This window comes from Gorilla gorilla, chromosome 10, assembly GCF_029281585.2.
Source record: "Gorilla gorilla gorilla isolate KB3781 chromosome 10, NHGRI_mGorGor1-v2.1_pri, whole genome shotgun sequence".
NCBI classification, from domain to species: domain Eukaryota; kingdom Metazoa; phylum Chordata; class Mammalia; order Primates; family Hominidae; genus Gorilla; species Gorilla gorilla.
The window spans coordinates 121,721,123-121,736,512 of record NC_073234.2 but is presented as its reverse complement, the minus strand read 5'-3'; the positions used below and the strand labels follow the sequence as shown (position 1 = coordinate 121,736,512).

General features: G+C 44.5%; 1 protein-coding gene across 8 annotated transcripts in view; it reads right to left on the bottom strand.

Moving 5' to 3' along the window:
• The window catches only part of TCP11L2 (t-complex 11 like 2), a 47,149-nt gene extending 32,646 nt beyond the window's left edge, over nt 1-14,503 (bottom strand). Inside the window, exons 1-5 of one of the 8 annotated variants that reach the window (XM_055358934.2) lie at nt 13,534-13,632; nt 12,241-12,379; nt 5,236-5,427; nt 4,112-4,184; nt 1,994-2,129 (exon numbers count right to left, since the gene is read on the bottom strand). In XM_055358934.2, the coding sequence (XP_055214909.1) occupies nt 1,994-2,129; nt 4,112-4,184; nt 5,236-5,427; nt 12,241-12,372 (533 nt within the window). In that variant the 5' untranslated portion in view covers nt 12,373-12,379; nt 13,534-13,632. Of the gene's footprint in view, nt 1-1,993; nt 2,130-4,042; nt 4,185-5,235; nt 5,428-12,240; nt 12,380-13,213; nt 13,339-13,533; nt 13,670-14,415 lie in introns of those variants that run through there. The other 7 variants (XM_063694274.1, XM_055358935.2, XM_063694277.1 and 4 more) reach the window with 7 other exon arrangements.
• Between the last annotated feature and the right edge of the window lie 887 nt (nt 14,504-15,390).

The following is a 15,390-nucleotide window of genomic DNA, read 5'->3' as shown; positions in this document are numbered from 1 at the left end:
CAGAGGAACAAAGTTTCTGAGACAAGATCCAGATTGGTGAACCCTGAGGTAAGGAAGGAAGCCAGTGTGGCTGAAGCACAGCAAGCAGGAGGGACAGCACTGAGACGGGGTCAGGGGAGTGGGGCCATCCAGGCCATAGGGAAATGCTTAGATTTTTGGTCTCTGAGTAATTGAAAACCATTGAAGAGTTTTTGGCAAAGAAATCATCTAATATAGCTCATTCTTTAAAAAGATCATTAAGGCTACTGTGTGGATACGGAAGATGAACTGTTGGGGGCTAAGAATGGAGACACGGCAACCAGTTAGGACTGAAAGGGTCCAGGCCAGAGATGACGGTGGCCTAGCCTAGGGTTGTAGCAGTAGAGCTGGTATCAAGGGTCATGGCAAAATGCAGTTACCAAAGGAAACCAAACAGATACACCCACGATACATGGCAAGCTTAAAAAATGTTAATATTAAATGAACAACATCCCCAAGAGGACTATGATCCACATTTTAAAGAAGAAAAGTTATTACATTGACTTCCTTTACTTTTCCTGCTTTAAAACAAATGAAAAAGTTCTGAATGGGATCAAATATTCTAAGTTGTCTTAACTGATAGAATGCCTCAGGATTTATAATTGGTACTGTAAGGTTGAAAATTCAATCCACGAACCAACTTTGCTTCTAAAGACGACTGATCTGTAATAATAGTCTCAAGCCTCTTCTCTTTGTCTCAGGAAACCTGTGAGCCACTGACTCCAGAAAGGCTGAAGTAGGATCCAAAGGGGTGGCTCCAACTAGAGGTCGGAGGGCGAGGTTAACCAGGAAGTGCCTCTTGCAGCTGTGATTCCTACCCCCAGACATTTCTGGATTGCCTACTTTTAGCACTTTGACAGTTCAGGTGCATTTATTTATTCTTCAGAACCTGAGTATCAGTTTTCAATAAATCAATGTGCAAATATGTCTTGAGCCTGTACTGTATGTCAGGCACTATGCTAGGCAATAGGGATACAGCAACAAACAATACAGGCATAGCTCCTCCATAAATAGTGCATTTCAATCAAGTGGGGAAGATGGACATCAAACATAAAATTATAAGACCTCTTAACAAAAAGGAGGCAGCAAGGGCTACAGGTGTCTGTAGCAAAGGGATTAATTGTAGTCTAGGGGGTTCAGGAATGTCAGAAAAAGCTTCCCTCAGGAAGTGACATATAAACTGAGTTCTAAAGGTTATGGATAATATGTATCCTAGGGGAGTTTGTTTTGTTTTGTTTTTGTTCTTGTTTTTTGAGACGGAGTACTCTGTTGCCCAGGCTGTAGTGCAGTGGTGTGATCTCGGCTCACTGAAACCTCCACCTCCTGGGTTCACGCAATTCTCCTGCCTCAGCCTCCCAAGTAGCTGGGATTACACGCGCCCCACCACCATGCCCAGCTAATTTTTGTGTTTTTAGTAAAGGTGAGGTTTCACCACGTTGGCCGGGCTGGTCACAAACAGGAATTTTTTTTTTTTTTTTTTTTTGAGACAGGGTCTTGCTCTGTCACCCAGGCTGGAGTGTAGTGGCATGATGAGAGCTCACTGCAGTCCCTAAACTCCTGGGCTCAAATGATCTTCTCGACTCAGCCTCCCGGGTACCTGTAATTACAGGCTCATGCCACCATGCTGGATAATATTTTTATTTTTATTTTTTACAGAGATGGGGTCTTGCTTTGGTGCCCAGGCCAGTCTCAAACTCCTGGCTTCAAGGAATCCTCCCGCCTCCACCTCCCAAAGTGATGGGGTTATAGGTGTGAGCTATCACACCCAGCGAGAATTTTTTTAAAACAAGTATAAGACCTTGTTACAGAACTAAATGTTTACCCCTGAGGATATTATACAAGAACTTCCAGGAATCAGTGTAAATATGTGTGTATCCCTCTCTCTGTCTCTCTCTCTCTCTCTCACACACACACACACACACACACACACACAGAATCTTCAGCAGTTTATATACAACAAATGCCCCCAGGTTACCTGTTTTCTGGGAGGGCCTCTTGTTTCAACTGAAAGTTCTCATTTACAGCAATCTCGTGAGCAAGAGTCAAGTTTGATAAGTTCCTTGCTGTAGCCATCACTTCATCAAATGTTACAACCCTTGGAGGGCTTGTTGCTGAAAGAAAAACAAAAGCCAGTTAATGTTGCGGAAGAAAAGTTGTCATCCAATGAAGCCTCCTGATGCAGATAAGGTTTAATTTATCAGAATGTATATACTTCAGAGTTTTATAAGTCAGGAGACTATATATTAAAATAGGTGAATTCCCTCACTTAATAAAGGCTTCAAAAATTTAAGAACTCCTTCAATAGCTTCAGTTACCATATTTGATAACATTGTCTCAAATATTTATGAGACCAAGTTATTAATATAGGCCCATTATAAGTTACTTTTAAAAATTAAATTACCAGGCCAGGCGCGGTGGCTCACGCCTGTAATCCCAACACTCCGGGAGGCCGAGGCAGGTAGATCACGAGGTCAGGAGATCAAGACCATCCTGGCTAACACGGTGAAACCCTGTCTCTACTAAAAATACAAAAAAATTAGCCGGGCATGGTGGCGGGCGCCTGTAGTCCCAGCTACTCGGGAGGCTGAGGCAGGAGAATGGCGTGAACCCAGGAGGAGGAGCTTGCAGTAAGCCAAGATCGTGCCACTGCACTCCAGCCTGGATGATAGGGCGAGACTCATCTCAAAAAAAAAAAAAAAAAAAAATTAAATTACCTCATTTTTAGTGCCCATTGAAATCTGCACTTATTATATGTATTATATAGGAAATTGATAAAATTATTTTTATTCTGTAATTCAGAAGTCTCATTAAGTAAACTCAATATGAAATAACTGATTTTTAAAACTGTAATATTTATTTATTTATTTATTTATTTTTTTTGAGATGGAGTCTCACTCTGTTGCCAGGCTGGAGTGCAGTGGTGCAATCTCAGCTCACTGCAACCTCCACCTCCTGGGGTCAAGCGATTCTCCTGCCTCAGCCTCTCGAGTAGCTGGATTACAGGCACATGTCACCACACCAGGCTAATTATTGTATTTTTATTAGAGATGGTGTTTCGCCATGTTGGCCAGGCTGGTCTCGAACTCCTGACCTCAGATGATCTGCCTGCCTTGGCCAAAGTGCTGGGATTACAGGTGTAAGCCACCACACCCAGCCAAAAACTGTAATTTTTAAATGTATAGGCAGTATAGTATAAACGCTTAGGTTCACTCTGAGTTTTGCCAATTGGTATTTATCATTGGATTTCACTGAGGCATAGCCTTCCTCCTCACAGGGTTGGCCTGAGGTGACTGAATGAGATAATTTAAGTTAAGAAGAAGATAGTAAGAACTCAATAAATTTACATAATTAAAAGTAAAATAGAATAAATCTGAGAAGCCAGATATTTTACTTCTCAGTAGGAAGTTGTAAATGAAGAATTTGAGTTATTTCTAAAGATTATACTAAGAAACTATTCTAATAAATCATGTCTTTTAAAAATCACTGTTGGAAATCTTAGCTTCTTTTAATTAAAACCATGTGTCAAACAACAGCAGTGACAGGTAATACTTTACTACCTAATTTATTTTTTTTTCCCAAGACAGAGTCTTGCTCTGTCACCCAGGCTGGAGTGCAGTCGTACAATCTTGACTCACTGCAACCTCCACCTCCCAGGTTCAAGCGATTCTCCTGCCTCAGCCTCCCAAGTAGCTGGGACTACAGGTGCATGCCACCATGCTCAGCTAATTTTTGTATTTTTAGTAGAGATGGGGTTTCACCATGTTGGCCAGGTGGTCTTGAACTCCTGACCTCAGGTGATTTGCCTGCCTCAGCCTCTCAAAGTGCTGGGATTACAGGAGTGAGCCACTGCGCCTGGCTACCTAATTTTTAGGAGAAGATGAGGAGGAGGATCAGGGAAAGAGGAGGAAGAAGAGAAAGGTGATACACAGAATTGGTAAAACCCTTCTTCAGGATGCCTAGGTACCCTGGTGTCAGATGCAACAACACCACATACAGTATAAAGAGTGAGAAAAGGCACAGAAACCTGGGGTGGCTGCTGTTAATTTCTTTTGCCAGGTCTGACTCAAGATTCTCCTTAAAAATGTCTACATACTTTGGTCCAATAATCCAGTGATATCCAAAAGTCTTTCCAGAAAGGCTTCATGCAGTAAGATGTTCATAAAGCACTATTTATAACAGCAAAAAAAAAAAAAAAAAAATGGAAACTAAATGTCCAGTGATTAATCAATGGTTAAGTTTACCGTACATTCACTTGGTAAAGTAATAAGTATTCATAAAACCAATGTTTCAAAAACATGTAATCATGAGTAAATGTTTTAGTTATAATACTAAGCAAGAAGAGTCCACACACATATGTCTGTGTGAAGGATAAAGATACGGCAAAGCACTGCCAGCTGTCATCTTTGAGTGATATCATAGGCAATGTTTTCTTTTCTCTATCCTTATGTATTTTCTAAGTTTTAAAAAATGAGAATGTAAAAATTTAAAATACAAATGAAGCAATTTGCAAGAAGTGGACAGTTCAGCATATTAAACATTAGTTGCTTTTTCCTGCATTTGCTTTGCCAGTTAAAGGTGTTATATTTACTAAATAAAGTGCCAATTAAAAAAAAAAAAGCAAACACATCTGCTTTACCCATCTCTAGTTTCTACACACAAAAACGGGAAAAAGATATCTCCTTTTGCTGTGGCCTCTCTTTTAACTCTTTCTCACACCCCTAATGTAGTAATTCTCCTTGTGGGTACCTTCCTGGGGTGATTTGCATAATATTTTTTGAAATCAACGTGAAACCCTTTAGATTACTTCACTTCCTTCCTGACCTTTCAATGAAGGCCAGTTTCCTTCAATGTAAATCAGGAATAATCAGAAAAGACCAATTTGAATTTATCCTTCAGTGGGGATCTAAGAAGTAATCTTAAGGAATGGCTTTCTGCCATTTGGGAGAAAAGACAGATGGGGTTGAAGTCCTGACTTATCATCAGACCGAAACAGATCGGAAGCAGTGATCAAAATAAAAATCAGCAGGTTGTAAACTTTAGTGGCTATTTATTTCTGAGAATGTGTCCAGGAAAGCTGCAGTGCCTCTGCAGTGCTATTCTGGTGCATCTAGAAAGGAGGGGAAGTCTGTTGCTCTCAGGCGTTTCTGAGTTTTCAAATCCAACACATATCTAGAAGTACCCCCGACACCCACAAACCCTGCTCCCCCATCGGCTCACAAGCAGGAGAGCTGGATTTGCTGGAGGAGTCACTTGTAAAGCTCTGCCTGGAGCATTCATAGTCACTGAGCGAAGCCATGCTTTCGGAAAACCGGGAAGAATCAGAATCGCTTGGCTGGTCCTCTCCCACACACTGCTTCTCGCCATTGAAGGGCATTTTGCGTCACTTAAGTGTGGGTAAAAAGGTAGCACCTGCACAGACAAACAGACCCTGCGTCAATGTTCTGTGGTACTTCCACAGGAACCACCGATGCTTCTTCCAGTGTAGACAACTGTCCCCACAAGTGTCACTGTGTTGGAAAGGCCTCCAGATGACCTCATCCTTCCCCCAGCACCTTGGCCGGACTAGGCCAGATCACTAGGTCATCGAGATTGCCTTTCTGAAAAGGGATTCCACAGCCATAGGTGTGAGCTTACTCAGGACACACCCACTATAAATGTGAAGCTCTAAGCAATGACAGGTCCTTTTAAAAAAGATGCAGGACACATGCTCTCTCCTCCTGGGTTGCTGAAACATGAGAAGGCGGGAGTGTGGGACTTGGGTCAGATCACTCGTTCTGTTCTGCCTTTTGCCATGAGACCTTGGGGAGGTCACTTAACTACCTACCTCATAGTGAAACTGGACTGAAAGACTAACCTCTCATAGGGTTGCCAGAAGATTGAATAGAATTCATCTTAAAGAGCTTGGCACAGTACTCAAATGTTAGCTGCTATTATTGCTCTTATTGCTTTGTTTCAGATAAAATAGCTGTGAAATCAGCCTCTTTATGCTTTCTGTGAACCTCCTGGGGAATGGGGAAGACCGCATGAAACCTCTGGCTGGCAAGTCTTTAGCTTCTTCCCCCTCCATTTCCACGTGAACTGCTGTGATATGAAGATTAAGACCTGATATATGGTTAGGATTTGACAATTTACAAAGTACCCATCACAACCCTATGAATGCACAAGCATGTAGGATCCTGACTCACAAGTAGGGGAACAGACTCAGAGGGATAAGGGGATTTACTACACGATAAAACCAGTCCCTTGGTGTCTATATCCAGTGTTTCTGGGACATGAGAATCCTTCGCAGGGAAGGGCCGTCAGGTTTGGACACTACCCAGAAAGCAGATCACAGGCACACACGATGACCAGGCCTTGGGCCCAGGAGCACCAGCCAGGCCCATGAGGGAGCTGACCTTGATGTGAATATGGTATCACCTGACACTGAAGGGGAAACCCGGGCTCAAGGAGAAAGGCACCTCAAATCCTGGATTGACAATAATGAGAGGAAGAGTTCACTGAATCCTTTTAAACCTAAACCAGCCCATGCAATGAGGGATGCAGTGCTTTTAAAGCGGCCAGAATGTGAAACCACAACTATGTATAGTATGTCTGAAAATGCCTGCAGTTTCTTCAATGATTCCATTAATATTCAACAAGTGCCTACTGAGCACTGAGCACTGGGGAAAGTAACCAACCAAAGACAATGCCCTATTCTTGTGGTTCTCAAGTCCAGTTACCTAAAACTGTGTACTGAATGCTACTAGATGGGAAAAGGGGGAATAAGGCATTGTTGAGAAAACGCAAGAAAGGAGAGGCAGGCTCAGGATTAGCAGAGTGGGAGAAGGGGCACTAGCCTTTGTTGAGAGAAAAAGAGTAATTTTTTTAATTCCTTGGATGGTGATGGGGACAAGGATGAGTCTGAGAGGGATCTAATAAGGGTGAAAGGTCTAAGGTCATTTGCGCCTTGCCTCACCTAAACAACAGTCTTCAATCCTGCCACAGAAATGTATCCCTGCTGAGCCCACCACTTTTGCAAGCAGAAAACCACTAGAGTCCACTTGTGCAGGCTGAAGGGCAAGGAGTGGAGTGGAGACACTCACCTTATCCCAGAATCCCAAAGCCATGAACACTGGCTATAAGAGTCTTGAGCCCTTGCATCCTCAGTGGTGAAACAGACTCCTCTAACTCATGAAGACTAAATTCTACCTGAGCTTAAACTCCAATCTGCTCAGGGGAAGGCGAGAGAAGACAGAAGAAAAGGGGCTACTTCAAACCTTTCACTGCCACCAAACCCCAAATCCTAAATGCAATGTTCACCCTCCCCTCTAGTTTGCTTCCTCTCTTTGCCAACATTTGATGTCCCACTGATGGCATTTCTTGCAAATGCTACCTTCTCCAGGAAGCCTTGCTTCTAGCCAAAGTGAATAGCACTCCTCTTGGTATGTCTGCAGCGCGTCTCCTGTATCTCCATGACAGCGCTTAGTTCCTTGTACATTAGTTCCTTGTTACTTTCTTCCCATGGCTACTTCTGAATCTCCTTAATAAAGCAGAGTTTGTGTCTTGTCCACGACCAGCGCCAAGTATATGACAAGTATTCATTCAGTGTCAGCTAAATCAGAATCCCTGAATCTCATTTGGTACAGCTTCAACCAGAACATTTGCAACCTGATATCATGACAAGTTAACCAGCCTGGTACTGCCAAAGCCCAAGCCTTAGAGCAGAGAATCTACTGCTTAAGCCTATCTTATTAGATTTAAACCTCAAAATTCTCAGGTCCTTGTCATGCTCTTATTTGAATATCTTAAAGTTTGTTTCCACTTTAAGTCATTTTTTCCCCCAGTTATTCCCCTGTAATGTAACTGCTGTGCTATGCATGCTCTGCTCTTAATTCTTCTCTACTACGGTTGCCCTCAAATGAGCTCTGGCTGTTTTTCCAAGTGAAAGTGAATAAGAGCTTCCAGCCATGAGAATTTATTAACTAGCTTAATAGTTTTAACTGTCCATTTCATTTTTCTACTTTAGCTGGATAGCACACTTGGTAGGTTTCTTAATTGTGTTTAACAAGGCAGAAAAGTGCAAAGATTAAAATAATTGGGAGTCAGGAGTCCAGGGTTTGTGGCCTGGGTTCATCATTAATGTGCCGTGTGACTTTATGCACATTTTTCTGAGAGGTTGGGCCAGTCATAAGGTTCTCTCAGCAAGGAATATATGATGCTCCAAACCCAGAGTTCCATGAGGCATCACTAGAAGTTCTGAGAAATTAAATGTGCTTATGGCAGTCATGCTTAACAATGTGAAACTACACTTTCTTCCAGCAATTCACTGGAGGTAGAGTTCCTGGCACAGGGGCTGCAATGGAAAATTTAAAAGCTTCAAAATGTTTAGAAACTCTTGTTTAGTGGGTAGAAGCCTCCACATTACAACTGGGCCTTAGTGTATCCAAACAGAAACCTGTATTTGAAGCCAAAATGCCCATTACTACTCTATTAAAAAGTTGTCTGTTTCCTCATATAGGCTTACTAAGAATACCTAACTCATAGGGTTGGTGTGAGATTTCAGGTACCCAATACATGCAGCGTGTTTGGAACAGTCATTGACACAGTAAACAATATACAAATGTTTTCTATTATTTGCTTTTTTTTGTTAATATCATTGCCTCAGGAATTAAACACTCTGGAGGGAAGAACAGTTTTATGTCAGGATAACACCGTATTCTTCAACAGACAAACAAGGCTGGTAGTTAACATAGAACAGAACTCTTGGCACTTGTTTGACAGACAAAAACCAAAAGCGAATGGCCCATCACTGTGTGAATGGTCTTCCGCAAGTTCCTTCATACCTGCTCTTACCTTTCTCGGTCTTGAGTTTCCAAGTAAGTCACCTGGGGACAAACCTACTTGATTCAAAAGCCACCGAGGATATTTAGATTGCTTTAAAAACTATTTTGGATTATCCCTTAGACTGATGATAATGAAACCAGGCTGTATATTTAAGAAAGGTAATACTCCTTATGCAAACTTAGATCTACCTAACCTTCGCCACTGCAACTCACAAGTAAATCAAACAACTTTTCAGAAACATCACATCTCATCATACCTGGAGGATTTAATCTCTGGTCAAAGGTAAAGTCAACAGAAAAGACTGAAGATGACTCCAAGCAAAGCCTCCAACATGATACCAGGTCACTATTCAAAGAAAAGTACTGTCATACTCACATTTTTGATTGTATTATTCCATCACTTTGTGATAATAAATATAATGTCATTTCTTCTGAGACCAATCACTGGAATGCAGCAAGCATTCAAATATTTATTCAAATATTTATTGTTGAATAAATGAATGGTAGTAAGACTACTGACATTTAAGAGGTGTGAATGGGTACAAGGGCTTGAAGGGGCTAGTGCTGTATTTCACTACAGATAGAGAGGAGATTGGTTTTTAATTTGCTTGTGATTCCTCAGCTTGTGTGCAGCTTTACTTCCTGATTTCCTTTCTGCAGCAACTCTATCTGCAAATAGTTCTGCACTGGTTCAGAATTGCAAAGATACACTGATGATAATACATGTCACTGAAGCCGTAAGAACATTGTCTCTGGAGCTAGGTGGACTGGGTTCTCGATCCCGGCTCCTCTTGATTATTTACTGACTAGAAACAGAGAACTTACCATTTGTAAAATGGGACAATAATAGTATCCACCTTGTAGAAGTGTTGTGAAGATTAACTGAAATAGTATCTGTCAAGTACTTAAGCTCCTAGTAAGTGCCTGACGGATGTCAACTATTATTTTATTCTTATTAAAAGAAGTTACAAGTTCCGAAAATGTAATGTCATAAAAAACAAAGAAAGGTTGATAATATGTTCCAGATGAAAAAAAAAAACACTTGATAACTGAGTGCAATAGGTGATCCTAGAGTGGATCCTATACTGAAGCAAAAATGCTGTAAAGGACAGTATCAGTCTATCAATAGCACTGTTAACAATATTTGAATCTACTGTCTGTTATCCAATGTTAAATATACTGAAGTTGAAATGTACTGTGGTTTTGTATTTAGGAATAAAGGGCCATGACATATACAACTTTTTCTCAAATGATTCAAATGAAAGAGAGAAAAAATAATAAAGCACATAGAGCAAAATGTTAATAGGTGAATCTGAGAAAAAGGTAGGCAACATGGTATTCCTTATAATATTCTCACGACTTTATCTGTAAGTTTGAAAGTATTTCCAAATAGAAGGTTAAAAGAGAAGATGACAGGCTGAACTGAAACTTCAAGATTCAAATTCAGAACAGTCCAACCTCTTGCAGTTTTGAAATTTTGATTGTGCCCACTGCTGTGATAGCTTAAATACCACTCTATTACAAGAACTCTTCTAGACAGTCAAACTTGTCCTGATGTCCTTCTTGAACAGTGCCTAAAGAATAAAACAGGAAATAGGCCAGAGCCCTCCAGAAAAGGCAAAATAGATAATCCTTTTTAAGAGTTCATCCCTAGGTGGGTTCCCTTTTCCTAAGTCTCTGGGCCATGGTTTACAACCCTCTGTGATCTTAACTCTGCCCACCTTATTCTGCAGTGTTCTCCCACTAACCCTTCATGATCTTCTTTGGGTTCCTCAGACATGCCAAACTTCCTATTTCGGGGCACTCATACCTGCTATTCTCTCCCCCTGAAATGTTCCTCTCCCTGATCTCCTTGTGGTTGGCTCCCTATTGTCATTCAGATTTGAAATTTAATGTCACCAACTACGAGGTAACCTTCCCTGATAGCTACACTCACTGCATCTAATGAGCCAGCTAGAGCTTAGAACACCGCTAGGGCTAGAGCAGGAGCTCAGTGAGTACAGCTGCATGAACTAATTACGCCACACTCCTATTCATAAGACACCTTGAGTTTTCCTTCTTTTCTGCCTCACTCACATTACTCATATTCCCATTACGCAGTCACTTACAGTACTACACTTGTGTGCATATCTGTCTCCCACTAGATTTTAAGCTGCTGGTGGAAGCGATGACTCTCCTCTCCAATTCCCAGTGCCTACTTCAGTGCATTTGCAAGGCACCAAAAATTCAAACTAGCAAAGACCCACAGTTCCAGGAGCTTAAAGAAACTCAGGTGTAGCAAATAACAACAATTACAGCTAACAGTAATTGAGTGCTTATTATTGAGGTAGTAATAAGCACTCAATAACTGTTCTATGATAAGTTCTCTATATATTTTATCTCCTTGAATCCTCATTATAACCTTGTTAGCTAATGTATCAGTATTATCCCCATTTTATAATAAGATCCTGAGGCCCAGAGAGATTGCGTTACTTGCCCAAGGGTTCACAGCAGTGTAGAGGCACAACTCAAATCCAGGAAGCGGATCCCTAAAACCCATGCTCTCTACCACTCCAGTTTGGCTGGAGAAAATTTGGTGTGCTGCTCATTCTTTCCACTCCCACTCTGCCAAATCCATCTACCCATCACCATGTGGACACTTGCACATGTGGTAGCAAGCTGATCTTTTCCTGGTATGGCTGCTGAAGTGCTATTCTGTGAAGGGCATCACTGAAGGAGTACGTCACCCAAAACAATTCTCCACCACCCCGCTACAGTGATAGAAAATCCTCTAGGAGGGAGCCATTCTTTATGCACCGCAAAATCCCTAGTTAAACCCCACATATTAGCAAAAAGGTTAACTGCTTACAGTCATAAACATTTTGGAGTGAAATATTCAGATTACCCAGCAGGGCCTTGAGGAATTGAACCCATCCAGTTAAGGTTAGCTCACGCAAAAAAGAAATTTCAAGAAACTTCTAGTGTGTACCATCCTTCAACACCAGATCGAGGCCGGCTGCAAGGACAAGCCTTCAAATATGTGTAGTAAAGGGAAGGGAGTCAGAGGACTAAGTCTGGGCTCTAAAGAAAAAAATTGCAGATGATGTGAAAAATTTCCATCTTCTGCAAAATGCTGCTTTAGAATCAGTCTTAAATAGCAGCGCTAAAGTTATTCATCCACAGCAAAGCAAAAACCATAGAGCAGAGGGATAGGGGGCCCACACCATTCATCTAGACAATACTGGTCTTCATCAAGTTAGAACCAACAAAGAGCTAGATAAAAGCCAACAAGCCAGTCACTGTCTACAAAGCAGATGTTCACATTACACGTGGCATTACAGCATCAGGGAGAAGGATTCCTGGCACTTTTCACATTTGAAAGCACTCCTCCCACACTTGCTGGTCTGTTTTGTTTTAATACCTGTGCTTCCCCCTCTGGGGCCCTCAACCTCTCACAAAATGGCATTGAAGCTGCTTCCACACATGACTGGGTATCTTCGGCCCTGGGCCTCTTCAAATCAGGCAACTTCCACTGGCTGTCAGGGTGATGCATGAAATCCCTAGAGAAGAGAGGAAAAGGACCACGGCAGGGAGCCTCCTCAAGTGGGAACCACTGAGATAAACTCATTATCCGTTGGCAGGTAAGAAGAGCAAAGTCCCTGACTGGGCTGGTGACCATGGGTGCTGAGACACCCACTGGGGACAAGGACAACTTGTCCAGTTTCTTCACAGTTAAGGTAGCAGGACAACCATCTAAGATTTCACAAACTTAAGTCGTTTGAGTGCCACTCTTCATGACTATTTCTACGTCTCCCTCCTTACCTGTACTATAATTTAGTAACCGCGTCTCTATCTCGACTAGATTTTTGCATTTAAATATATTTATTTTAAAAGGAAACTCTATCATTGTGAAACTGCTTACTTAATGGAACAGATTTTCTTAATAGTAACGAAAACAAGTCACTATGTTCATCCATGTGCCACCTCAAATCATTGCTATTACCCCGAGTGGTGCCACCTACAGTAGCAGCTTTGGGAAGCACAAGCAACACCTGAGGGTTCAGCGTTCGAGCCCAGGCCCAATCGGCATTTCTCCACCTCTTCCCCTTAACCAAAGGTCCCGGCAAGGGGACGGCAGCAGCAGTCTGCACGACCTCGCCCACGTCCTCTGGCCGCCCCTCCCCTCCAGCAGCACCAGGTTTCCTGTCAAAACAAACCCTTGGGGGAGGGGACGGCGGAGGCAGAGTGCCGGGGAAACCACGGCAACAAATCCCAAACACACGCTGCCGGGCCCGCCCGGTCTCTACCCTGGCTCAGTTCCCTACTCCAGCCCGGCCGAGGAGTGTGGGGGAAGGGGGTGCCCTGGGCCCCTGATGGCGGGATGCCGCTGGTACCTGTCCAGCAGGATTTAAACAGCGGCGAAGCGGCCTCCGAGGCCCGAAGTCCGTGTCCACCCCGACACGCGGGGCGGCCACTCGGTGCCCCGCTCCCCGCTCCTTGCTCCCATGCGGGACGGCAGTTCGAGGTCAAACAAAGGGACGCGGAGTGGGAAGACATGAACTAGGAGCCGAGCTTGATGGCCCCTGACCCCGCCGTCCCAGGATGGAGTTCCGAGATAGGGCAGGGGAGCCTTCGGGCTGCAGCGGTGTCCCCTCCGTTGGACCTGGCCGGTCACCTCCGAGCCGGCAACGCCTCCCCCGTGATGGATACGCACCGGGTCCAGCACGTAGACAAGAGGAGAACGGCGACGGAGTGACCCCGGGTCAGGGCTCTCTGGGCGTCCCCTCACCGAGCACAGCACAATCACCTCGAAAACTCACCAGCCCAACAAACCCCCCCAGCCCCAGCGTCCCCCCAAACACGGTATTTAAAGGGCCCTGAGGGACTCCAGGGAGGCAGCCACGGCGCGGCCATCACAAAACCGGATAGCGGGGGGACGACGGCGCGACGGGGCAAGGGGATCCAGGGCCCTTCAGTCTCCGAAAGCCGAGCGCTCACAGACTGAACCTATTAGAGAAACAGTCTTCGTCAGTTTGAACCAGAGAGGCCGAGGACGGCTCGGATGGGAGGGTGTTTCGGATGCGAGAGGGCACGGTTCCCCCGCGCGGCGAGTGGTGCGGTCCGGGCTGCCGGGGGCGGGGTGAAAAGTGTTTACGGAACTGAGGCCGCCGAGCCGACGGGAGCGCCCGGCGTTGGGGGCGGGGCCTGCCAGGGCACTGGGGGCGGGGCCGAGCGGGGGAGCGGGGGAGCGGGGGAGCGGGGGGAGCGGGGGGAGCGGGGGGAGCGGGGGGAGCGGGGGGAGCGGGGGGAGCGGGGGGAGCGGGGGGAGCGGGGGGAGCGGGGCTCTGGAGAGGTGGGCGAAGCCGCGGGCCAAGCCTCCAGTGGAGTGCCGGACAGATCCCCTGGGCTTCCAGGCGCACTGGCGTGGACCACACTGCGAGCTCCTGGCCGCGCGTGGAACATTGAGTGCCCGCACACCCCTGTCTAGACGGGGCAATCGGAACTGGGTGCCCACCAACAACACTGTCCACACTTACAGAGACAACCCAACCAACAACGCTGCTGGTGGGCTTTCCCACGCACGTCAGCCACTAACCGCGTCATCTCCAGTTGCGTCTACACCTCCACATAAACACGGGTCCAGATTTGCACCTGCACGGGACGATTAGCTCCTTGGAGTCACACCCATCCAGGCCCTCTGAAGACTTGGTGTGCGTGCAAAAGATAAAGCGTCTTACTTCCTCTAGGGTTCTTGGCAGCACCTATCTCCGGGAGAAGTTTCCACCTTGGTTAATGTAAATAACCAGTCCCAGGAGGGCTCTGTGCCGTCTGGCCTGCTGCTCAGCTCCTGCTGTGGGCGTGCTTGAGGGTGTAGAGAAACAAGCTTCCCCCAACTGTTCACATCAAAACTATGCCTTCTGCCAGGTGTAAATCGGTGCTGTATTGCTTGGGAAATAGTTTCATGCAGGAACTACTTACATGAAGTTTGTATAGACTAAAGTATTTCTGTTTAGTGCCGAAATTATGTCTGGATTGTGGAGGCAGATTGGCCACCACCGTTCAAAAACAACAACAACAAACAACAGGCAACATTTTAAAGCAGGGTAGAAAGTCAGTTGTTCAGTGGTTACAACACAGACTCCTCTATGGTTCCAATCCTGGCTCTGACATTCACTATCCATGAGATCTTGGTCTCTGGGGATAACAATGATAGCTATTTCCTTGGGTTATTTTGAGGATAAAGTGAAATAAAGCATGTGAAGTGCTTAGCAGGGTGCACAGTAAGCACTCTAAGTATTAGTTATTGAAACTCTTTGGCAAACCACTGTGGCCAAACTTAGCTGGTGATCTGTATAAATTTGTATCTGTGCCTCCTTTTGCCACTTTCGTCTCTTCTCCTAAAATATACAACCTAATAATACAGGTTAAGAGATTAAATAGAAGGTGCTGTCCCTACCTGAGTTCTTCCCTACAAACATGCTCTTATTTGTGTCATTCGTTGGATAAGTAATCAGGATGACAGAAGCCTCCAATTTCAATTCCTGCCAAATGACAACCACCACACAACTGC